The sequence below is a fragment of the Syngnathus scovelli genome, chromosome 7 (genome assembly GCF_024217435.2).
Source record: "Syngnathus scovelli strain Florida chromosome 7, RoL_Ssco_1.2, whole genome shotgun sequence".
In the NCBI taxonomy this organism is placed as follows: domain Eukaryota; kingdom Metazoa; phylum Chordata; class Actinopteri; order Syngnathiformes; family Syngnathidae; genus Syngnathus; species Syngnathus scovelli.
In genome coordinates, this window is record NC_090853.1 from 12,465,999 (window position 1) to 12,492,500 (window position 26,502).

General features: G+C 43.6%; 2 protein-coding genes across 2 annotated transcripts; both read right to left on the minus strand.

Annotated features, from left to right (window-relative positions):
* Positions 1–5,650: 5,650 nt before the first annotated feature.
* On the minus strand, positions 5,651–13,448 carry rab38a (RAB38a, member RAS oncogene family). The gene is made up of 3 exons (XM_049725947.2): positions 13,131–13,448; positions 10,513–10,793; positions 5,651–8,823 (listed from the first exon to the last, which is right to left on the minus strand). Exons 1-3 carry the CDS (start codon positions 13,330–13,332, stop codon positions 8,668–8,670), a joined length of 639 nt encoding a protein of 212 aa, XP_049581904.1. The 5' UTR covers positions 13,333–13,448; the 3' UTR covers positions 5,651–8,667.
* Positions 13,449–14,188: 740 nt separating this feature from the next.
* ctsc (cathepsin C) lies at positions 14,189–20,715 on the minus strand. Its single transcript, XM_049725855.1, has 8 exons — positions 20,177–20,715; positions 18,238–18,383; positions 17,701–17,855; positions 16,428–16,571; positions 16,224–16,342; positions 15,486–15,617; positions 15,028–15,260; positions 14,189–14,930 (listed from the first exon to the last, which is right to left on the minus strand). The coding sequence occupies exons 1-8, from the start codon at positions 20,334–20,336 to the stop codon at positions 14,664–14,666; spliced, it is 1,356 nt and encodes a 451-aa protein (XP_049581812.1). The 5' UTR covers positions 20,337–20,715; the 3' UTR covers positions 14,189–14,663.
* Between the last annotated feature and the right edge of the window lie 5,787 nt (positions 20,716–26,502).

Genomic DNA, 26,502 nt, shown 5'->3' on the forward strand with positions numbered 1-26,502 from the left:
AACTGGAAATCAAGTGTATGCGTGTGTGTGTGTGTGTGTGTGTGTGTGTGTGTGTGTGTGTGTGTGTGTGTGTGTGTGTGTGTGCGTGTGTGCGTGCGTGCGTGCGTGCGTGCGTGCGTGCGTGCGTGTGTGTGTGTGTGTGTGTGTGTGTGTGTGTGTGTGTGTGTGTGTGTGTGTGTGTGCGTGTGTGAGATTGAGAAAGACCTTTAGAGTTGCAGAAGAACATAAAAGATGAAGGAACAGATGGTAAAGGTGACCCAAATAAAGCTTCAATTCCAGTGCCATTGTTTACAGAAATATTAACCCAATCCCATGTTAATGCTCTTTAACCAGGAAAATGAGCAAATTACATTACACAACAGATGTAATTTTGGAGCTGCAAATGAAAAGATGCCAATTAACAAAGAATAGTATTAAATCAATTCATAAATTTAATTCAACTAATAACCTTTATTTTAGCATATGAATAAGAGGATTTCGCTTGGATTCCTGCTTGGCTTATTGCGTGAGCCAGTTATCATCTTTCTTTCCATGCATTGTGGAATGGGGTTGTGATGGCATCATTTGGTCATTTTCACAATATCATCATGACAACATGGTCACTGGGCTACATGTATCATTAAACCAGGACAGGCACTTCCAGAGGCCTTACTTGCACAAAATATAATTGTCTTCATTTCTTCAGCGTGTTCTTGAACGTGCATGTTGTGCATGTAAACCTGGCGCCAGACTGTTCCTCAATGGAAGAGATTTAGATGTTTTCAGTGATGTGGGTCACATTCCTTGAACTTGCATGTGACGTGTTGCATTGATCATATGGCCATAATCTCCTCCCTGTGCTTCTCATGGTTAATCTTTGCCATTTCTTTCGAGATAGCTGCCTTCAGCATTAGATGGGGACTAAATTGATACTTTTAGACTAGATGAACTATAGGGAATTTATTTTGGTGTTCTGTGGCTTTTTAAGTGTTGTTGTTTTTTGTTTGTTTTTTTGGTTTCTGGGAATTAGTCTTTGAAAAATCTAAATACCTGAGAGGGCTAAGCAGCCTAAGTGTTTTGATTCCTAATCTGTTATGCAGAGATTAATGCCCTGTGTATGCATGTATTGCCTATGCAAAAGGAAAGTATGGTGAGTTATAGTATATTATACACACATTAGTCTCACACACATTATTTTTATCATCACATTTATAATAACAATATGCCTTTTTTTTAATACATCTAAATCCACTTTTTATCTCAAGGCCTTTCTTTGCTGGTTGGCTAGGGGAAATCAAATTTCTACTGTGTGGTGCTATATAGTTGATGAATATCGTTCTGTTCTAAAAAGGATTGAAAAGCAGACGACACTGGCAGGTGTGGTTGATGGTTTGTTTGGTTTGCTTTTAGTCCCTCCCCTCTCCCAAGAAAAAAAAAACAGAACTATTGATACAGACTCACAAGGACACAGTAGAGCGAAAGAGAGATGTAAGATTCTGGGACAGCCGAGAGAGCTCTTGCAGAAAAGACGACATCCTCTGTTGCCATGACAACTGCCTCCATGCAAGCGTTCGCTGGGTCTCATGCTCTGTTCACTAATGCCGCCCCCCCCCCCCCCCCCCCCCGCCCCCACCCCACCCCTCACACACATGCACAAAATAGAGAGACGTGTTGAAACTCCCACACTGCCTGGCAACTTACCTCTTGTCCAGCCACCCACTTTCTCTTGCTCTTTCCACAGTCCCTCGTCTTTTGATTCATGTTTATTTGACATATTTATGTGACATGTTCCCATACAAAGCATTTACATATGCAGTATGCTATTAGTGTTAAATTCTAAAATATTCCTCCTTTTCTGTCTAGATTTGGCCAAGCATGCACATTTTACTTGTGCATGTAATGAAATCAAAATCACAGATGCCCGGTGGGAATTAATTGGCTTTAACGATATAACAAATAGCACAAGGTCACATGGATATGCAAATTGCATTCACACACTGTTGTGTACACATCTGCGATTGGCACACAAGGGAATGATGCCATGTAGCCTTTAGCCTACCAAGCCAGAGAGTCAGCAAACTTTATGCGAACACAGCACACACACACAAAAACAAACACACACACAGCCATGACCCAAAAGACTCACTGCTAAGGGCCAAAGCAAGCCATAGTTTTCCATTTCTGCTACTAAATTGTAAGATAACGCAATTCCAATGACATAAAATGAGCAAGATGTTATACCAGAGGACATTTTGGAGCAGTAACACGATCAGGGAAACAGCATTAGACAGTAGAAACATAAATATTACTGTACGTACTGATTCATATCGTCCCTGAACAGCACCAACGTGGTGATAATGTTGCTGTCCAAGGTGCTGACCACACAACTATCAGGAATGCTAAGCAGTGCTCATCAAAGGGCGCTCTGTGAACTCCTTGTGGTCCCTGAAAAACCTAGAGTGGTCTATATATTGTAATTATTGTATTCATTTCCCTTTCAAATTGAAATTTTACTGATGCATGGGCTGCCTCACAACTTCAGGGTTCAGTTCAAAGAGAAGACAAACTATCACGCGATGACATCAAATTAGGTAACTGGCTCAGTTTCTTCCATTAAGATGACAAGAAATCCTTGCAATTTATGAGTTATGGATTATTCTTTCCCTTTTGGGCTTAACCCTTGTCAGCAGTCACCACGGCAAATCATCCTCTTCCATCTCTTCTCTTTCTGTCCACTGCATCTTCTGCTCTAAATTCAGCTATCTGCTAGTTTTCCCTCACCACATCCATAAATCTTCTCTTTAGTTTTCTTGGCACCATTTGCACTTCCCAGCATCCTTTGAAATATATATGTACATTCTTTGCATGTCTAAACGACATAACTCCAATTCTGGCCTCCCTTTTCTGTCTCCTTGTACATTTTAGACTTCATTGTAATATTTTTTCCATTTCTCTTTACATCTTGAAATGGTCTAATCCCATCTCACCTCTTTGAGCTCCTCCACCGCTTTGTACCAGCCTCAAGTCAGAGGACCAGACGCTACTTTTTCTGTCCGCCTATAAAATACATGTAACACCTTCCAACCTGTCTCTCTTATCAGTGCTGCTGTATCAAGCCAATTATCTGCCAGTGGCTCGGGATAATCCAGAGTTTTTCTCAGCTCCTTCTTAAAGTCCCCACAACATTGCCTCTTTCTTGACACCCACCATTTGATCTCCAGCTCTACCTTTCCTATCTTGCTATTTCTCACTTCCAGTCAACTTGCACACGACCATCTGATGCGGTCTGGCTGTGCTCTTCCTTGTCAACACCCGACAGTTTGCAATCTTTCGCAGGCCTGCTTCCATATGTCATCCTGCATTTCCCCTCTCTCCAAAGAAAGAAGTCTTCACCACAGTAATTTCTTTCCCTTTTGCAAAATACATTAGCATTTGTCCTGGTGAATTCCTTTCCTTATCGGCAAACCAAGTATTTTTTTCACTGCACTGTATGAATTTTATTACATAACATTCCATTGCCACGGGCTGTTCCTTTCATTGATGTTCACAAGAATCATATATATATATATACTACGTATATATACATACATATATATATATATATATATATATATATATATATATATATATATATATAAATTCGAAAAATTAAAATTTTTCTATATTATAGAGTTTACAATCAAGATATTTGATTGACAAAAGGTGAAACACATGTCCTGCAATTTGATGGCGACCATTTGAGGGTCTAACTTGCCTTTCACCTCGTCAACGCCAGCTCAGACACAACCTTGATTGGGAAAAGCGTTATATAAAATGAAAAGGTAGATAGATGAGGACACACAAGTTGGTAAAAATGTTTGACACAAATTTGTTTTGTAATTCATCTTATACTTATCGGCCACTGTACCCCCGAGTATTTAAAAACACCTGATATGCACGCAAATAAAACAGACAAACCCTCACACACCAATCGATCAAAGTTGGAGGAGGTGTAGCTATTTTCATTCAAGCAGAAGATCCCTGGACTCCGACTATTGATTCTCATTTAGTGTGTGTTTAATTCGCAGCCAGAATACACCCGCCAAAGCCGCCATTTCCCACTGACTTTATCGACCACATCATTCGCCTTCTGAGCTCACTGAGTGTATTTTCTCTTTGGCACTTCCGCACTGTACGCCTCATAGCATTTTATAGGTAACAACTATGAGATGAACATCCTATACCTCCCTTTTTTATTTTTTATTTTTTTACCCCATTTGAATGAGTAACTACTAGTGGAAATACCATTGCAGTATAGGACTTGAAAATAATATTTTCATTTGTTTTGAACCCTGGTGACAAATGTTTGTGAGCAAAACAAATGACAGCCGAGTCTTTCAATAATGTTTCAAAGGATCTCAAAAACAGCCTGCGCGTGGAAGACTTCATGTAAGCATGACATCACATGCTGCTTAAGGAGTCTTGTGATTCCATGTTACGATGCCTGTATTCTGTCTGTCTGTTGAGTTTTGTTGCTCAGGAGACCAGATGAGAACAGAGAAATGAGTCGGTGAAATATTCTGACAATGTGCATGTATCTGTGTGTGTGCACAAATATGAGGGTTTGGATTTTTACATAATACTGAAGAAAATTCCAATCACAGCTCAAATGAAAGCCACTCCCTCTTGCTTTTCTGCAATCTTACGTTGCCTCCATCAGGCACTTGGTTAAAGGTTAGAATTTCAATTAGAAATACTTTGTGGGTTCAGCCTTTTTCGGGTCAGCTTATCTCACCTGTTTATGTGGTGAAATCCCATCCTATGTTAGCCCACATGGTCTTACATGGGTTTCTGATTAGGTCTTAGGTGGCTTTCAAAATTTGATGTCTGAACTACCTATTCCTCCTGTATATTTGCCTATATGGGCTTTAACTGGGAATCTGAATGGTCCCTGTGCGGGTTTTTGTATACAACCAATGTAGGCCCAGTTTGGGTTTGCCCATTTAGGGTTTTGGTGGTTTAGGTGTAGTCACGTGTAAGGGCACCAGCAATGCCAGCTGATAGAATCCTGAAGCAGACAAGTGTAATACATTATAATTTTAAAGCTAATCCAATTTGGAACATACTTGAATTAAACAAGGGTGCATGAAAAAAAAAAGTGAAAAATAACAAAAGGCGCACGCAAAAGGCGAGCATGTACAGAAGGTTAGACAGACCGACAAAAGGATCCCGTAAGGAGTCCACGAAACAAACAATGTAAAAGAGTCACATGTACTCACAGTGGCAAGAGGAAGAGGAAAAAACTAAATCCATAAGCACATGCAATGTCCAAAAGTCATCACTGAACTGAGCTGGAAAATAAAAAGGCACATGGAACCCAGGAAACACACATTCACTCCACTTGAGGCACAGTTGGCTGGGATAATTCCAGCGTTTTGCAGAAGAACTGTAAAGCATTAAAATTTCAAAGCTTACCATATTGTAACATAACTTTCATAAATGACAGTAAGTAGTAATCCCACCAACCATTTACCACATTGCTTGTCATCATACCTATTTTTACCATGCTTTGTAATTTATAGCTATGGCGTTAGCCATACAAAACAATATTTGTATAGTTATTTTTAGGTCCAATTGCTTGAATAGTGATCAAATGAATACTAAAATCTATTAAAAATAAACAGACAATCAGGCAGATACGAAAGTTGTTTATTCTTGTGAAGAAATGGACACATCTTTGGTATGACAGTACATAGGGGTTTGTGTCAATATTGTATTCATTCATCAAATAATTACACAATTACATATATATATATATATATATATATATATATATATATATATATATATATATATATATATATATATATATATATATATATATATATATACCGTATTGATCGTCTTACATTCGAGATCTAGACATTATACCCATTCACAACGCTAGATGGCGCCAGATATCTTAAAAGCGAATGCTGAACTAGCGGTAGCACGAAGAAGAAAAATAAAAAATAGCGGTAAGAAAGGAAAGAGTATAGTAAGAAAATAAGAGAAGAGATAACAGAAAATGGAGAAACGTAGCGACAATCTGGAGAAAAGTCGGTCGAAGATTAAACCAGTTTGCATTATTTTATTGCAATGTTTTTCCTTATTCAGATTTGTTTCAAGACTACAGTTACAGTTAGACTTCACTTTGATGGTTAATGCAGTTATTGCAATTTTGTTGTTTTATCACAGTAGACTGGTATATTTACATTTCAAAAACAAGAAGCCATTAATTTACAAATGTGATCACACTTTAGTTTACATATTTAAATGTTTAGATATTAAGATGTGATAGACAGTTTTTGCATGATTTGAATGAGGCAAAATAACATGCTTTTTCTCTCGAATATATCGTTATAATCATTTGTTTCAGAAGTACTGTAATTATTTTCTGTATAAAAATTAAATTTGGTGTTCAAAAAGTCTTTTCAAACTTGAGTCTTGAAAAACGCCGTCTTATAATCAGGGTCGTCTTATATTTGGGCGATACGGTATATATATATATATATATATATATATATGTGTACACACGGTATATATATACACACATAAATACATATATGTACATATATATATACAGTAATCCCTCGTTTATCGCGGATAATTGGTTCCAAAACCACCCCACAATAAGTGAAATCCGCGAAGTAGGGTCACCCTCTCATCTGTACATTTTTTTGTGTTAATAAATGTAGTATATGAAACCATTTAAGTGCATATGTTATTATTAGAACATTAAATACTAGTTTCAAACAAGTATATAATATAATAATAGTATGAATAAAATACAGAAAATATTGCACAAATATTGAAAATATAAATCTTATACGTGTGTGGGTGTGTAACAAATGTCGATGTAATGTTCTGTTGCTAACCTTAGTTAAACAGGGAACCTCTAGCGGTCACATGTTACCATAGCAGTGCTATGCGCATTTTGTAGATGTACATGTCGATGTAGCTAAAGTATACATACTGTAAATATGATTTTAGGTCTCTTTTATTATTATAACAACTTTTTATAACAAGGTACAATACTGTTTTCAGAAGTCTTTTATTGTAACAACTTCTTTTATGACAAAGTAGAACACTGCAAATATGTTTTTAGAACTCTTACAACAACTTCTGCAATGCAGTGACGCCGCAATAAACGAACCGCGAAGTAGTGAGGAATCCCTGTATATATATATGTATATTAAAGCATTAAGACATGTTCGCATTTATTTGCATTCCAAACAATGAAACCTATGCCCGATTTCTCTGTAGATCAATTATATATTGTGTTGGATACTCTTGCACACATTGTCGCACGGTAATGGGGGAACTGGTAAGATTGGTATTTTATTTTTAGTCTGTTTTCACTTGGTCTGTTTTGATCTCACATTCTGTCATTTTTGCCACAAAGCAAACCAAACCAAAATATGAAACTCCAATTAGAAATGTGAATTATTTTTATTATCCATGCTTTGCCATTGATGATAGGATTGCCCCCACTAATGTGGCCCCTACGTAGGCATGTCACATAGCGGGGTGTATCTCGTCTTCTATTCTGATCTTTGGCTAGTACCACCTCAATAAATGCAAAGCATGTTGTAGCGAGGACAGAAACCACCAAAGCCTAAAATACATTTGTTGTGCTTATCTTTAAAACAGTTGTTATTAAATTTTGGAAGTATATTCAAATCTATCCAGAGTATACAAATATTGTTTTCATATCCTCTAAGCGCATCTATAAATAAAGTACTTAGTAATCATGAAAATTACAGTCCTCTAACGTAACGTCTAAGACCATTTATTAATAAAGAACTTAGTAATCATGAAAATTACAGTCCTCTAACATATCCGCCCATCAAAATTGATTTTCATGGGCAGTGCAGTTACGTTAGGACTCTGCATGAATGGATGACGACTCCAATTGAGATGCTAACGGTCTGTTAAAAACAGATTTGACTAAGAATAAATCGAATCATATTGTCACGTGTACTCGTGTCAGAGGAATGTTTGAATGGTGGCAACACGTGATGTATGTATGTACATATTAGATGGCAGGCATACTTATGTCATGTGAAGCCCGATGTCATCGGGAGCAACACCCGCAAGTGTTTGCCTGTGTGTGGTAATGTTTGGCCGTACAAATGAGCAAGAAATGTGCCTGTTAGGCAAGCAGCTCTTCCGGGTAGTGTATGAAAGTCTGTCATGACTTTGCTGTTGGCTTCTTTGGATCATTGCAAAGGCAATAAGGAACACACTCTGTAGTCAGAAAGGAGACCGAAAATAAAACAATCGAGTGAAAGAAACCAAAGTGTGGGCGAGAGACTGAGATGCAAAGGTCATGAGGAGTGACAGCCAACATGGATTGAAGATCTGAACCTTTAGCAGAGATATTCTCTCATTTGTTGCACTCGCTCTGAGCATGCGTTCATTGAGTAACTGCGTTTCCATGGTTACAGAAGTGCTAAACATGCGAGTGACCTTGTCTTTGACAGGCACGCGCAGGCTCGTCTATTGTTCTTTCGCAACCTTTTCTTTCAACCGCTCATTCCGCTGCCAAAGCGAGCTGTCGGAGGGGAAAAAAACCATTGTCCCTAAAAATCACCAAGCTCAGCCTCTGGACACGGACCAACTTTGCATGGAATGACATACAGAAGGACGCCTACGCGTCACGGGCCATTACTGTGATCTGAAGCAGGAGGAGCATGTCCCGCCTTTGTCCATCTCTAAGTGGGGGGTGATGGTGTCGTGGACTTCCGATTGGAGCATGTCGTTCTCACTGGAAATTATATGTTTCACCAAGCAGTTTGCCGCCTCGTCAATGTTGATGTTTTCCTAAGCATAGAAAGAGGGAGAAGGAACAAAATATTGATGCAAAATAAAGGATTTTTTCCCTTCACTTGGCGGTATGTTTTGATTTGACTGGACTTGTCTCCATGCCAACAATACACAGCTGTCACTTTTCAACTGTGGCTTAGCTCAGGTGGTAGAAAGCACAGACCCCCCCCCCCCCCCCCCCCCCCCCACCACCACCACCACCACCTTTTTGGTGGCCTTGATAAGAGCCTCTAATGTGTGTGAATGAGAGCACAAAGGGGTTGTACAAGGATACAGTCAGAGAGAGCCATTTGTTGTATAATTAAATTTCACCCTAATTCAATCCAACGATTATTTAGCTTTTTAAAAATATTTACCCTCCCACTCCCAAGAAAAACTAATAAAAATGTTTTAAATCACAAAAAACAATGTTGCTCCTCTAAATAAAATTATTTTTCCCCTCTATTGTTCTTGATTTTCTTCACATTTGTTGGCCTATTCAAGGTTCCATTGAGTCATTTTGCACCATGGTGAATATAGACGAACTAGACAAAGTGTTATCATGCTTCACTTAAAGGGCTTTTTTTCTGAACACAACAAAAAATTGGTACATTTGTGTTATAGCCGTTGCACTGGATCTCATTAGATTGTGCAGGTGTGCCAACTGCTGTAGGCGGTGGGTGTCAAAGTGTGTGCGTGTCTTCGTGCACGTCTTGTTCTATTTTCCTCCCTTCCCACCTGGCCGTGACATTCCTGCAGCACATCACTCATGACATGCAGGGACTTTGCGGTTGTGTCATTGTGTCGGCTCAGGTCGCACAAGCCGCACAAGTCAATTTTTGTCTAGAGTCTTACTGAGATGTTTGAAGAGAAGACATCTAAAACACATACCGTATTTTCCGGACTATAAGGCACACCTAAAAACCTAAAATTTTCTCAAAAGCCGGTGCGCCTTATATATGGACCAAATTCCTAAATTTAAACTGGCCCGAAGCATTGTGTCATGAAATCAATCACAAATGGCCCGCTGAAGACTATGAATCATGAGTCAAAAAGACTATGGTGTCACATCTTGTCCCCAACTGCTCCACTATGTGTCTGTTGTCTTGGTTTCTGTCTGTGTGCTTGCCCCTCCCCTCCTGTGTGCCCATGATCAGTGTGATTATTCCCACCTGCCTCGTTACCTGTCGTGTATATAAGTCTGCCCCTCACTCCCTGTCAGATCATTGGTTGTTCGGTGTTGGATTTATGTTGTATGTTATGTTGTGGTTCCTGTTCCTGTCATTGGTAATGTCACCCTGTCTTTTTGTTTCACGTCTTTTGGTCAGTCACGTTGTTAGGTTTTGTTAAGTCATGTCAGTTGCCGAGTCTGTTAGTTTGCGTTCTTCAAAAAACACTGGTCCAAGCTGCACTTGGTCGTCCTGCGCCATGCTCCACCCGATCGTGACATATGGATCATTATTTTGTGATTATAAAGTAATTTGTTGCGTCTGAAGTTGAAATAAAAAAGATAAAATGGAGAATGATTTGATTTGGATTAAAAATCTGACACGATGCATTAATTGTGCACCTTATATAAGGACAAAGTTTTAAAATGAGCCATTCATTGAAAGCGCGCCTTATAGTCCAGTGCGCCTTATAGTCCGGAAAATACGGTGGTGTCTAAATAAAAGGTGTGTGCACAATACTTGAGTGTTTGTGTTTTACCTTAGCAGATGTCTCGAACCATCCCACAAAGCCATTCTCCTGGCAGAACTGCTCCATCTTTATTCCATTATTGGTGAGTACGTCCCTGCCCTGGTCACATTTGTTAGCCAGGAGCACCGTGGCCACATGCTTCCCATTGGCTAGTGTCACTTTGGAGTCCAAGTCTTCCTTCCATTTGGTAACTGCCTCGAAGGAGGCGGGCCTTGTCACGTCGAACACAATGAAGGCACCCATTGCCTCGCGGTAATATACGCGGGTCATGTTGCCAAATCTCTCTTGACCTATAAATAACAGTCACACAGACAGAATTTTGCAGTCTCATAACAACCAAATTGAAATTTTGACCAGATACGTAAAAACTAATTACAACAATTACCACCAATATTGAGAAAAAGAAAAACATCCCATGCCATAGGTGGCAAGAACCTCCGGTCGACTAATTCTCGAGCAGCTCTTTTCACCTTTTAGATTCATATCCATCCCAACTGGACTATGCATATAAGGTTACATAATGCTGACACAAGATGTGGATTTGCATGAAACAACTGCTACTCATTGCTCCAGGGACATCGCCAGGATTTTTTTCAGTGGGGTGGCCAGGGTGACACAACACGTCAGTGAGTGATGGCCATATACAAATGTGCAATGTGTCCTTGAAACCACCTCTGTAACTGAGTACTCGCTGTTTATCATAGCAGCCATGGTCAGTATTTTATGGACTAAAACACGCACATATACAGAACCTAGCCCAACACACTTACCCTAACAACAGGAACAAGTTTTACTTAGTATTTCATTGCCTACTTCTGTCTCACTGATTCACTTGTTAGCAGCCAGTCAGAGAGTGATGAATTGTCATCAATGGCCGACGCCATTTTACATACTGTAATCAATGGCTCATTCATTCAAATCATATCTAAAAAAATCATTAAAACAATTGACTTATGTAGAAAACTGTGGAAACGTGAACAATCCAGTTAGCTGTATTCTCATTAGTCAAGCATTTCCCTCACTGAGTCCATGTCTTTAATGTGGAATGCACTTAACACAGTGTGTCGCATACACTCAACCATGGTTGTGATGCTACAACTACCACTATCAAGTGAATTTATTCATAAAAATCTTTTCTAGATATGCAAAGACACAAAGGAACTATTTACAACTGGCAAAATTGGTTACAAAATGTATCTTTATAATGATTCAACGTATAATGAATAGTCAATATTAGACTTAGACTTAGACTCAACTTTATTAATTGTGAGCGTTTCGCTTTTTTGAGCTCACGTAAACACTGATTTAACGATTGTTCTTACTACAGATTGCTCTTTTTCTGGTTCTAAATGTGGAGGTGTCATTTTATTGCTGCTCAGTATGGGGGTGAATCATTTTGATGGGGATACAGCACCGCAGGTACAGAAAGTTGTGATATCGCAGTTCTTTAAAATAAACAATAACATAATTGCTGCATAGATTGGTTTCAACGTTTTTATTCAATTAAAATTGAAGAAAATGAAGGAGCTCTTGCATTTTTTTTATTTGGATCTGGATGTAAAAATGTAAACACCTATGTTCTAAAAGATGATCCCGCCAAAGCGAAGGACCTTATCACAGCAACATTCCCACTTGTTCTTACTCAACTAATTGCATAACCTGATAAAAGGCTTGGCAGAACATTTACAGTTCTTTCTAAGAGGGCCACAATAAACACTCTTGCTATAAACGGGCTGGGCCTCAAATCTGGCTCACATGAGGTAGAGACACATGACCGCTTGTACTTATTGGAGAAAGTGCAACAGAGGACTGTGAGCAGCAAGTCAACTTCAGCCGATACTCACATGAGATGGGCCTGCTAGCGGAACTTTTGGTTCTGCTCTCTCAGCCACAAACCATCATTCATTATCTGAACAACTAACTTCAACATTTGTTAAGAACTAAGGACTTCACTAGTCAATTGTTTGTGTTGTTGTAGTTGTAGGGAGAGTTGCTGCATAAAAAAAAAGAGGTCAAAGCAAGATTAAAACAAGAAAATTAAAAGATTGAATCAATTATTAAGGCAGACAAACGCTGTTTCACAGTTTCATCTCACTATGTTAGTTTTATTGGGATAACTGCCAAGAATTGTTGATTTTCCACAGTAAAGATGTCATTTATGTGTGAAACAACTGTAAACATGCAAGGTGACAGTCACATGTTGATAGCCCCCCCCCCCCCCCCCCCCCCCCACACACACACACACACTCCCTTGGGCATCACATGTGCAGCATACATCAGGATACTGTAATGTCATTTGCAAATACTGTACCGCTGCACTATCATCAAGGATACACCTTGTGCCCCAAATCCCATTTCCAAGTAGACTGCTTATGGGTTAACATAGATTTAATTTGAAATAAAATTAAAAATTAAATTCCCCCATCACGCTATTTATATTATCTACTTATTTTATTTTCTGTGGACATACATTTTATCTCAATGTGCAAATCAATTTATTTTAAAGCACTTGATCAGCTGTTAAATTGCTACAGTATATAAGCCACATTATTTCTAACAGCACTAACAGTTGCCCCCGTCCCCAGACAGAGTGTGTTGAAAAGTAGCTCCAATTGAAAAAGTGGTACCTGCAATGTCCCAGAGTTGGAGGCGCACAGTCTCCTGGTCCAAGTTGAGCACTTTGAGGGCAAAGTCCACGCCGATGGTGGCTCTGTAGTTTGGGCTGAAGTTGTGGTGCACATATCGCTTGATGATGCTGGTCTTGCCCACGCCCAGGTCTCCAATGACCAGGATTTTGTAGAGGTGTTCTTTGGCGTGGTTGTTCTGCATGGCGGGCAAATAGGGTGAGGGCCGAGCATGAATCCACTCGAGTGGAAGTGGCCGCGGGACGAAGAACTGAGCTGGAGAGTCCGGGAGTGAGCTTGTGAGAAAAGGGGAGGTGAACTTGGAATGATCAACTGTGAGTGTGTGTGTGTGTGTGTGTGTGTGTGCGTGTGTGCGCGTGTGTGTGTGTGTGGAGGGGGGGGGGGGGGGGGTTGGTTTACTAGACCTTGTGACTGACGCGGAGAGGCGGGCTGCAGCACAGAAAAGTCAGACAAAATTATTAGATAGTACATGCTTAATAGATTAAAATAAAAAATTCAAAAAACAAAAAAACTTAATAATAATAATAATAATAAACATTTTATAAACGCAAAGCAATTGGCACAACCTATATGCTATCAAAATTTGTTCCCATATGGGAACACGCAGGTGATCATATACACTAGAAATGATGAAGTTTTAAAACGTTGTTACTGTACTGATATTTCAGTCTGTACTTGAACATTTTGTCGACAACTTTTACTTTCACACTAATGTCAATCGAAACTGAGCATGCTTTTGCAAAAACACTTGCATATTGACACTGTTGCTTTTGTTAACCCGCCCCCCCCAACTTAACACGCATTTCCAAGTTATTTTGATATGTTTGAAAGCATGAAACAATCACAAGTTTAAAGTGGGTAAAAACCTGGTCAGCTGTTTAGCTTTAAGGTCAGAAGAAGCCACAAAAAGATGTAATGTAACTCTTACCAAAGTGTGTGTGTGTGAGTGGGCTGCTTCCAAGTGTTCCTGTAATTTGTTAACAGCAGTTTGATTGTTCACATCATCACATCAAAGCATTGCGCATATTTTTTTCACAGACTTTTTCTTTCAATTATGGTCTCCCTTTACTAGTATTAAAAGCACACGTACAGTAAATGTTTTCAAACTGACACATTAACAAAAGAACATGCATTGGGTTTCCCTGAGACAAACAAGACCCTGACAGGCAGAATTTACAAACTAATCTCACCTGACCAATCTTTTTACACAGGTACAGCTTCAAATCGGTGGGTACAACCTACACTAAAAATCGTCAATCACTGAGGAGAAATCAATTGCATTTTAAAAACATCACATGCAATTTTAAAATCATAACCCACTTGTGAAGGTGCTTTTTGCAAGTGGACCTGAAACCGAAACTAACCAGCATACTTGTGATTACCATTTTAGAATACTGTTAAGTCATTAAAGTGTCAACCCACGCATGCACTAAAAAACAATGTGTGGGTTTGAAAATGCAGATCAAATGAGAGCTCCCTTACAGTGCATCCTAAAAAAATAAAAAAAGAAGGCCTCTAGAGTTTGGGTATAGGCTTGGCTGCAACCGCGATGCTTTCGATGGAACACTCATCGCTTCCCCGGCGGATTCGGAAGTAGCCACCCTCTCCCCAGCTGGTGCCCCAGCTATTCTTAACAAGCCAGTACTTCTGGCCAGTCATGTGACAGCGGCCGTAGCCAACCAGCAGCACGGCGTGGTTGGTCAGCTCAAAAGGGTTGAAGGAGTCGGAGATGCCCATGTGGTGGTAGATGCCCTCCTTGTAATGCATGAAGTCTGGGTATACCTGCAAAGGAAAAGTTATAGACAGTATTGTACCATTCCACATCATCTGGCGCTCAATTAAAGAATATTATACTTGATCGAATACCAGTAGTTTATACCTCAAAGGACACCGCCATAGGGCCGTTCTGGACCAGTTCCAGCATCATGGCAGCCTCACTGCAGCCACCATAAAATCCTCCCACATAGCTGTACTCCGCTACGTAGGTGCGACCACAGTTTTTAGGGAGGCCGCAGGGAGTGTTCTTTCCAACATATGGAAAACAAGATTCATCCACAATACCAAAGTCCTGGACGTACTTTCCCAGCAGATATGGAAATCCACCATCACAACCTACAAGGAGAAAGAGTTAAAATCACAATTAGGTCAAAAATTTGACATTTAATAATAGCTGCCCAGAAGTAATACAAAACTGGAACACAGCCTACCAAAGCAATCCCAAATTAAATAACTTCATTTGTTTGTGTCAACAACACTGCAATTTGCCAATAGTGAACATATTACTCCAGTGGTCCTTGGTAACGCGGTTTTTCAATCGGCTTGTGAAAGTTTCCATACCTTGGGAAAATTCGGAGCAGGAGACCACTTGTTGGGGGCTGAGTACGGGTGCCTCACTGTTGTTGGTTAGGATTCGGATGCGAGCCTCTAACATGCCCATGGTGGCGAAGGAATAGCAGCTACCGCATGAAGCTAGAAAAAAGGGGAAATGTAAAAGTATAAAACCAGTGCCCGTGCTCGCTGTCCATAAGAAAATAGTTGGCAGGAAAAAAAAATAAAAAATCGATCAAAGTAATCTCTGCAGTGACTCGTAGCGCCAAAAACAGGATGTTCAGAAACATTCATATTCCTTTGAGAATCGAAGCAAAGTGTCAATGGGCCTCCACCTGACTGTACAGGCTTGAGCGCCACAGTGTAACAGCAGCTTAAAGGGCTTCTAGTCAAACACTCCAGCCCTCTCCAGATCCTAAAGCACAGCCCTGCAGAGTTGCTCTCAGACACTCCAACTACTCAGCACGCTTAATCCTTCCACTCACACAACAGGCTGTGCGGAAACACAAGAGAGCGACCAGACGAGTCAGGCCTGCCAGGAGGGATGCAAGCAAGCTGCCGCTCAGTGTCTGCTGCTTGCCATGCTGCGCACGTCAATGTGCAAGATTTCATCCTGCATCGGTCAAACGTATCTTCTCCTAGTTCATTTTTCCCAAAAATTATATATTTTTTTTCATTCTTCAAAGATGAATAATGTATATGTTTAGACTCCCCCCCGATTAAGAAACAAGAGAAAGTGAATGTCACCTTGGTTTCGCACAGGGCTGACAAAGTTCACGCCATCGACGTTCCTCCAGTCCCAGTGCTTTGGCAGAGCTGCTGCCAGCTTAGCTACTTGGGCTGTTACGGGTGTCGGGCGAACATGGCTGAAGCATGGCAGAAAAAAAAATACATATAGTTTAAATACAGGGTGTCTGCAAAGTTTCAAAGTACATCATTTTAAAAACGTACACAGGAATGCGGGAGGCGGGTCCTCCTGCTCTGTAGTGCAGCTCCTGCAGCGAGTACATCTTATATTCTGGGTAGGAGACAGCCTTCCAAGAGTTCTGGGCCGAGTTAATGAACTCAATGACGCCGTGGTTCGGTGTAAAAGGCCTGTTGAGGAGCCCAAGGTGATGAAACAACTGTCAGGGCCTGTACTGCTGCAAGCACTCGGCTCTCATGTGAAACAAAGTAGCAGCCGGTCGGTCATCTGAGGCTTGATTATGTCTTGATCATATCTTAAATTGAAAGCAGAGTTTTGATATAGCAGCAAATAACTCTTATGCAAATCCTCCTCAAACTCTAATGGCCCATGAGACAAAAAGATCCATATTCCGCTCAATGCACTTCTGACAAAAACAAAAGTAGTTTTGATGTACTAAAGTTAAAGTCCCAATGATCATTGTCACACACACATCTGGGTGTGGTGAAATTTGTCCTCTGCATTTAACCCATCCCCATGTGATTTTGATCCATCCCCTGGGGGAGAGGGGAGCAGTGAGCAGCAGCGGTGCCACGCTCGGGAATCATTTGGTGATCTAACCCCCGAATTCCAACCCTTAATGCTGAGTGCCAAGCAGGGAGGCAATGGGCCCCATTTTTATAGTCTTTGGTGTGACCCGGCTGTGGTTTGAACCCACAACCTTCCAGTCTCAGGGCAGACACTCTACTACTAGGCCACTGATCTGGTACACAAAAAAAACACAACAATAAACAGCATGGTGAGGCATGGGAGAGAGGATTATATGAAATCTTTACAGATCTGCCGCACAGTCGCCGAAGGAAATATTACATTAATCATGCAGAGGGCTGCATCACCAGGCTGCGCGGAAGACTTCAAATGTACTTGAACAATGAGCGTAAATATTTACTGACATTTGGTAAGGAATAAAGCTTCCTCTGATTCTCGTGATCTGCGTCTTACAATACAGTGACCATTTGTGTATCGTTGACTAATGTGGTGGAGGATATAAATTCTTAAAATTGTCACGAGTCAAAGGAGGAACCTAACTACTTCTAAGGAAAAAAAAAATTCTATTTGAATAATACTGCAGTTAATTACTGTACATTGAGCTGAAGGATTCAGATTCTCAAGATTGTTGCCTCTTGTGGTAAAGCCGCATTTAAAAAGAAAAGAGTATTAAAAATAATGGATACAGAATTTGTATCGCATATCACTGTATTGCGAGTTAGTGGTCATAATGTTGACGCAGGTTGACACAGGTTTAGTTCGGTAAAGTACCTGGAGCTCAAGACTGGTTTATTGTAAACCTGTGCTGGTACTGGTTTCATTTTCTTCCCAACAAAACAGCCCCAGTTGTTGCCCAGGACATCATGCACCCATCCTGGTAGCGTATGGTCGCAATAGCTGGTCACCTTCGGGCCTTCTTCAGTGTACTAAAAAAAAATAAAGAGAATAAAACGTTTGTGATTTCCCCGAGGCAGATTTGGGAGAGATTGATAAGAGCAAAATGTCTTAAAATGTCCAAAGGAAAGAAATAGCAGATGAGGACGTTACAGAATCACATGGGTTTTGAAGCCCAAAGGGGCACACTGCTTCCTCTACACATGCATCATGTGTCATGTGAGAGAAAGCAGAAACACTAAGGTGTTGTCAACTTGCTGAATGATGAGGACCAACATATTTCATGAACAAAATATTGGATGAAGACCAGGTTCAACCTTGGTCAACCTGGACATTTGGCTCGACTCCATCAACATAAACTCAACAACACTATAAGAAAACATTCAAATACAATAACACAAATGCTACTTTTACCTTGAAGAATGCAAACCATTTGTAGCCATTGATGATGACTTCAAAACCCTGGTTGTAGATTAGGGTGAAGAAGCCGCTGTTTCCCAGCTCGTCTTTGGCCACAGACAGCTTCTCAAGGGTCACTGTCACCATGCTCTCACCTGTGCCTGAAAAGGGGGAAAGGTGTCAAATGGCTTGCCAAAACCACCATCCTGACTTCCGTTATGGCATTCATCCATCCATTTTGGAAAGTTAGTCTATTATGAAATCTATCAATGCACAAGGTTGGAAACTTCAAGATTTTTTTTCTCATCTTTCATCTGAGAATTTAGTCATCCTATGTTTCTTCGTAAAATATTGCCACTTTCATTCTAATATTTTCAGAATATGGTTTACACATGCATATATACGTGCACATACTTTTTTTGTCAAAGTCAAAGTCAAAGTCAGCTTTATTGTCAATTTCTCCACATGCCAAAGACACACAAAGAAACCGAAATTTCGTTCCCCCCTATCCCACGGTGACAAGACATGGCTCACAACAGACAAACAAGTAAGAAAGTATAACAAAAGCGTGCTGAATAAATAATGAATAAATAACACAACAATAAATAAATAAATAAGAGGAGCAGAAAAAAAAGGAGCAAGTGCGCGTACAGCAGACATTCCCGAAAATAGCGCAACAGTGCCGCACGCTACGCAGAAGGGGGTAGCGAGTTCAGGGCCCTAACAGCCTGGAGAAAGAAGCTGTTGGCGAGTCTGGTGGTGCGGGAGCGCAGGCTCCTGTACCTCTTCCCAGAGGGCAGAAGGTCAAACAAAGAGTGAGCCGGGTGACTCACATCTCTGGCAATCGAGGTTGCCTTGCGGGCGAGATGGGAGGTGTAAATGTCCTTCAGGGAGGGGAGCGAAGCACCAATAATCTTACCAGCCGTATTCACTATGCGCTGCAGGGCCTTCAAGTTCTGTTCAGTGCAGTTACCACCCCAGACAGCGATGCAACTGGTGAGGACGCTCTCAATGGTGCCACGGTAGAATGTAGACAGGACTGCCTGAGGAGCACATGCACGCCTGAGCTTCCGCAGGAAGTACAGGCGGCGCTGAGCTTTCTTTGCCAGTGACGAGGTGTTTGCGGACCAGGAGAGGTCCTCACTGATGTGCACCCCCAGGAACTTGGTGCAGCTCACCCTCTCCACCACAGCACCGTCGATGATCAGCGGCAGGTGTGTTGTGTGACCCTTCCGGAAGCCAACAATGATTTCCTTGGTCTTATTGACGTTCAGCAGGAGGTTGTTGTCCCTGCACCACGTGGTCAGAAGGTCAACTTCCGACCTGTACCGAGTCTCGTCGACCTTCGTGATGAGACCCACCAGAGTCGTGTCGTCAGCAAACTTCACTATGCGGTTGTCGCTGTAGGTCGCAGTGCAGTCATGCGTCAGCAGGGTGAAGAGCAATGGACTGAGCACGCAGCCCTGGGGGGCCCCCGTGCTCAGCGTGATGCTGGCGGAGATTTTGTCGCCAACACGCACCACCTGAGGCCTCTGACAAAGGAAGTCCAGTAGCCAGTTGCAGAGGGAGGTACTGAGGCCCAGCTCGTCGAGCTCCTTCACACTTTTTGTACAGTATGCAACTACTTATAATGTTTGTGGAGGATGGGGCTGGTTGCATTTGCCAGCGTCTGCTGCTGTAAATGTCTTTTTTCTTGCTTCTCAAAGAAAGAATATGAAACCTGACATGGGCAAGAGTGCGTTCTAAAGTATGGCAATACTTGATGATGCCATATTTAAAGCAAAATAAACTAGGAAACAAGTAAAATATGAACAGTGTCGTCTTACGGCACGCATTTCATCACAGTGATTATATGAACGTGCTACTTCAAGCTGAAAATAAGCACGTCAAATAGTTCTAACTCCGATGTGCTGTCAAGACTTTGGCCCTAATTTTGAGAACCTTTGTAGTTTACCTTCAGCGGAGCAGTTGATGGTCTTGTCGTGGCCCCCACGGGAAACCTGGAACACCCATGTCCCCAACAGGTCCTCGTAGGTGCAGTTGGCCGGGGTGTCCGCCCAACACACCCCAAAACAAATCGCAAACACACACGCCAAGACGCCACTCAGCTTCATCTTGACAAGGTGACACGCATGCAAAGTTGAGCAAGTTAACTTCTCTTTCCCATTCCTCTTTTACAGCACGACCTAATTTTAGTATGGTAAAACTTTTTTTTTTTTTTTTACGAAACAAAGATAGTTGGTCAAGATTTTAATCTGTTTGTGTGCGCGGAAGTAGCTAGCAACGAGCCACCAAATGTGTCATTAAACAAGAGTTTATCGTCTATCGTCAAATAACGAATATTTACAAGTGATCCGCTTATAGTTTGTCGGGTCTTCTTCATTATGTCATTTTTTAGCGTCGCGAGCTATGTTGCAGCAACTACAGATGTTGCGAGTAAGGAAGTACTTATCTTGCTTCTAAAATGTTCTTTGTTTCTGTCGATCTTTGGTTTCGATTTTGCCGTCATGTGACCATCACCACTGCGCAGGCGTACATCTGTTACTACGACATGCTTAACGGGAATGAGTTTAACAACTGTTTCCCCTACATTACAAAAACTTCATGCATGGTATTTTAAAGACTAAATTATATGTGTAAATATAAACTGTTTATTCTTTTTATAATTTTAGTTCTCTCCATCAATCAATGGTGCAGATATACTTAGTCATATTTACAAACAATGGCTTGGGTGTAGATTTAATGTGATGTGCAACCATAAGGGACTAATAGTTGTCTATTGTGATTTGGTTAAGGGTGAAAAAACTTCGGTAAGCAGGCGAGCAGCAAATTACCCTATTGATTTATGCTAAAAGCTGATTAGGTCAGACACAAGAGACACGTTTCCCCAATGCTGAAGTGTAATATTTTAGAGATTAGCGCGCCCATTGAAGAATGCAAGCATTTTGTTTTTAGTCACAGTCGTAACCATGTGCTCGAATAGGGTGACTCATCACCTTTACACAACGTCTCTTTTACTTTGCACTGTGGAGGTTTTTGTAAATTCGGATTTGGTAAGTAAGCTAATAGACTTGCGTGCACATTAGTTGTGTACATAGTGTTATTGTAAAAACAACAAGCGAGCGCACAACTTTATTTTTCCTCCTTCCCTCACTCACGTTTTACTCCCGTCAAGGGGTTTATATGTCACTCCTCTGCACACACTGCTTTTTGATTAAATTCTTGCATCAGTGCGCTTTCCCTACATGTGCGTCTGATGTCGCACAAGCATCCCTCAATCTGCCTAGTTCCTAACTTTTTAACGCTTTCCAAAGAGGCTGGAGCACCTCACCTATAAAACAACAAATCATCCCCGTATGCTGGCATTGCATATTTACATGAAAATAAAGCGTGAATGAAAGGGTATTTCACTCCAGGTAGATGTAAAGTGAATTCATATAATTCTTTCAAAATACATTATACAGTACATGTTTAAAGATAATTTCTGAAAGCAGAGACCTTTATAATACTGGATCATGGAGCCCTGCTTAACAAAATTCTATTAACATTTTAAAACATAACTCAAATAACAGTAATAAAATATGTAAATACTGTCATGCGGTCGCGTTTATTTTTCCGGGTTTCTGTCTCGTCGATGTCGTAATTTTACTTCCGGTTTTATTTTGTCGTCCCTTCCGTTTCAGTTTGTGTTTCCTTCCTCGGTGTTGGTTGTCTTGTCTTCCCTGATTCCGATTGTGTGCACCTGTGTAATTGACAATAATGGTCAGCACCTGTGTCCACGCCCTTTTGTGTGTATTTAGTCCGTGTCTTCCCCTTTTCCTGTGCCAGTGTGTCTTGCCTCGTCCCGACCACCAGCGATTCCTTGATGTCCAAGTTCTCAGTAAGACCCCTCCTCTCTGTCTCGCCACCGAGCGACGCTTTTGTTTGTACTTTTTGCCGCGTGTTATCCCTCGTAAGAGGCGTTTTGATTTGTACTTTTAGCCTTTTTTCTCGCCTCAGTGCGACGCCTTCTGTTTGTACTTTTTGCCACGCGTTTTCCCTCGCAAGAGGCGTTTTACTTTGTACTTTTGATCAGTGTGCTTGCTGGAATAAATCCAAGAAAGAAACGACTCTGCATCCGAGTCCTTCGCCTTGTCCCCTGCCTGACAGTACACACTGGCCAGACATGGACTCGGCAGAGTCGGAGCACCTGTGCGCCGCAGTGCGCTCCCATGCCTCACTGCTCGCCCAGCACCAGAGGGAAGTGGGCGACTTGGGAGAAGAGATCCGAGGACTCGCTAAGAATCAAGAAGATTTCAGAGGAGCGGTCGCCACCCAAGTAGCAAAGCTGGGTCAGCAAATGCAGGAAGTGCTCTCGTTCTTAAACGCGGGACCAGCAGCGACCTCCAGTACACCCGTTGCTTCCCCCGTTACTCCCCTTGCAATAGCTCCCATGACTGGCGGTGCCAGACTGGCTCCTCCAGAGCGCTACTCCGGAGAACCCGGCCTTAGCCGGGCCTTTATTACAGAATGCGAGATGCATTTTGAGAGTTCCCCAGCAGATTTCCCCACCGAGCGCTCCAAGGTGGCCTACATGGTATCATACCTGACGGGAAGGGCCCGCACGTGGGCCACCGCGGAATGGGCCAGGGATTCCACCTCCTGTCGCTCTCTCCCCGCTTTCATCCAGGCCCTGCGAACGGTGTTCGATCCAATCTCCGCTGACCGAGACAAGGCTCGCCAACTCTGTCAGATAGTCCAGGGACAAGACACCGTCGGAGACTACGCCATCCGGTTCCGCACGCTGGCCGCGGTGTGCGGTTGGAACGCGGCGGCACTATATGACATCTTCCTCCGGGGCCTGTCTGGACCCATACAGGATCAGCTAATCCCCTTAGACCTTCCCACCGACCTCGACGCCCTCATCGCTCTGGCTATCCGCACTGACAATCGGCTGCAAGAGTGGAGGAAGCACCGAAGCAGCAACGCCCCCGCCTTCGTCCCAGTAGCCGGCCCTGACGTTCACCACTCCAGGCTGTACGGGGATCGGCAGCGCCAGGAGCCAGAACCGATGCAGTTGGGCAGAGCTAAGTTAACGGAGGAGGAGAAGTTACGGCGGCGCCGAGAGGGAAGATGCTACTACTGCGGTGAGCTCGGACACCTCCTTCTCTCCTGTCCAGTGAGGAGGACCCTGAAGGTAAGCGCCTTCTCGGCGGCTCTGTCCCCGGGGCGAGTGCTCCCCAAGGGCAGGATCACACAGTTGGGAAGAGAAATAGAACTCGAAGTATTAATAGACTCAGGAGCAGACGAAAGCTTGATAGACTGGGCATTTGCTCGCCGGTGGGGGGTAAAGACTGAGCTACTGAACACTCCCGTGAAAGCTAAGGCACTCAATGGACAGGCACTCTTTGAGATAACTCACATAACAGAACCAGTCTCGCTGTCAATTGGTCCCCACCAGGAGAACATACGGCTACATGTCGTGACCTCCCCAATGAACCCTCTCATTCTCGGGTATCCATGGCTTCAACGCCACAACCCCGCTATAGACTGGGGATCAGGGGAAATAACGGGATGGGGGTCCGACTGTCATGATTCCTGTATCAAGTCTAACCCGCGCCCTGTGCCTCCTGCTCCAGACGCGCCAACCCCAGACTTAACCGGGGTCCCTGCGTGTTACCACCAATGGGCCGAGGTATTCAGCAAGGCCAAGGCTACCTCTCTGCCTCCCCACCGTCCGTATGATTGCGCCATTGACCTCCTGCCGGGTTCAACTATACCCAAGGGGAGGCTTTATTCTCTTTCGGGACCTGAGAAGCAAACCTTGAATGAATATATAGACTCCTCCCTGCAAGCAGGACTGATTCGACCATCGTCGTCGCCTGCGGGGGCGGGGTTCTTTTTCGTGGGCAAGAAGGACGGCACCCTACGTCCCTGCATTGATTATAGTCCCCCTCAATCAGATCACCATCAAGAATCGGTATCCGCTCCCACTGATGTCGACCGTGTTCGACCAATTACAGCAAGCCCGGGTGTTCACAAAGTTAGATCTGCGCAACGCCTACCATCTGGTGCGCATCCGGGAAGGGGACGAATGGAAGACAGGGTTCAACACCCATCGAGGACATTTTGAATACCTCGTCATGCCATTTGGCCTCACCAATGCTCCCGCTGTGTTTCAGGCCATGATAAACGATGTTTTGAGAGACTGTTTGGACCGGTTTGTGTACGTATATTTGGACGATATTTTGATTTATTCCCCAGATCTGAAGACCCATAGGGTTCACGTCGAGACGGTGTTGCAACGACTCCTTGAACACCAACTATACGTAAAGGCCGAGAAAAGTGAATTCCACAAGAGCACTGTTTCTTTTCTCGGCTTCATCGTAGCCCCGGGCAAGGTTGAGATGGACCCGGCGAAAGTAAGCGCGGTAACGGAATGGCCTACCCCTGACTCACGCAGGAAGGTGCAGCAATTCCTGGGCTTTGCCAATTTTTATCGGCGGTTCATCAAGGGCTTCAGTGCCACAGCGGCTCCCTTGCACGCGCTCACGTCTCCTAAGGTTCCCTTCCACTGGTCGGCGGAGGCGGAGGCGGCCTTCCAGGAGCTAAAGAACCGCTTCAGCACCGCTCCCATCCTCACGCTTCCTGATTCGTCGCGGCAGTTTGTGGTGGAGGTGGACGCCTCCAATCAAGGAGTAGGCGCCATCCTTTCACAGAGAGCCAAGAGCGACAACAAGCTCCATCCGTGCGCGTTCCTGTCTCGACGGCTGACGCCAGCCGAACAGAATTATGATGTGGGGGATCGCGAACTGTTGGCAATAAAGCTGGCATTGGAAGAATGGAGACATTGGTTAGAGGGAGCACAGCAGCCTTTTTTGGTCTGGACAGACCATAAAAATTTAGAATACATAAAGTCAGCTAAGAGACTGAATTCACGCCAAGCCCGCTGGTCACTTTTTTTCAATCGTTTTAACTTCACTCTGTCCTACAGACCGGGAACCAAGAACACCAAGCCTGACGCCCTCTCCCGTGTTTTCAACTCGGATCCAGAAATTAAGAAGCCCGAAACCATCCTTGCCTCCTCATTGCCTGGTTAGAGCAGTGACCTGGCCTATCGAAGGCCGGGTACAGCGGGCCAATGGTAACAAGCCACCCCCTAGTGGTTGCCCTGAGAACCGACTATTTGTCCCTGCTCAATTACGATCCCAAGTCATCCATTGGGCTCACACCTCCAGACTCTCCTGCCATCCGGGCATGCGCCGAACGCTGTTTGTAATCCAGCAGCGATTCTGGTGGCCCTCCATGAGGGCAGACGTCAATGAATACGTTGCAGCCTGTCCCGTCTGCGCCCGGAATAAGAACTCCCACGGCGCCCGTATGGGGTTGCTGCATCCCCTACCCATTCCTTCGCGCCCATGGGCGGAGATATCCATGGACTTCGTCACCGGGCTTCCGACCTCGCATGGGCGAACCACCATATTCACAGTGGTGGACAGATTTTCAAAGATGGCTCACTTTATCGCCTTGCCCAAGCTCCCGTCCGCTAAACGAACGGCCACCGTGATGATGGACCACATATTCCGGGTTCATGGGTTCCCGAAAGACATTGTTTCCGATAGAGGGCCCCAATTCGTATCCAGGTTTTGGCGGGAGTTTTGCAGGCTCATAGGGGCAACCGTGAGTCTCACGTCAGGCTATCACCCGGAGGCAAACGGACAGACGGAACGTATTAACCAGCAGTTGGAGACAAGTCTCCGCTGCCTGGTCTCCCAGAACCCCTCCTCGTGGAGCAAGAACCTCTCCTGGGTGGAGTATGCCCACAACTCCCTGCCCACCACGGCTACAGGTATGTCCCCCTTCAAGTGTGTGTATGGCTACCAGCCCCCTGTCTTCCCTGACAGTGAGCCGGAGGTGACGGTGTCTTCAGCCCACGCCTTGGTGCGCCGCTGTCGTCGCGTCTGGTCGGCGGCTCGGGCCACGCTGGTCCGACAGGGGGACCGGGTCAAGCGGATGGCTGACCGGAGGAGACGTCCGGCGCCCGTGTACCAGCGAGGTCAACGTGTCTGGCTATCCGCCAAGGATCTTCCCCACCGGGGGGACTCCAGGAAACTGGCGCCTCGCTTCGTGGGTCCGTTCCCCATCGCCAAGGTCGTGCACCCGGCCGCGGTGCGTCTCCGCTTGCCCAGGTCCCTTGCAGTCCACCCCACCTTTCACGTTGGGAAGGTCAAGCCGGTGGTGGACAGTCCGTTGGTGCCAGATCCTGCGCCCCCTCCGCCTCCGCGGACTGTGGGAGGTGGG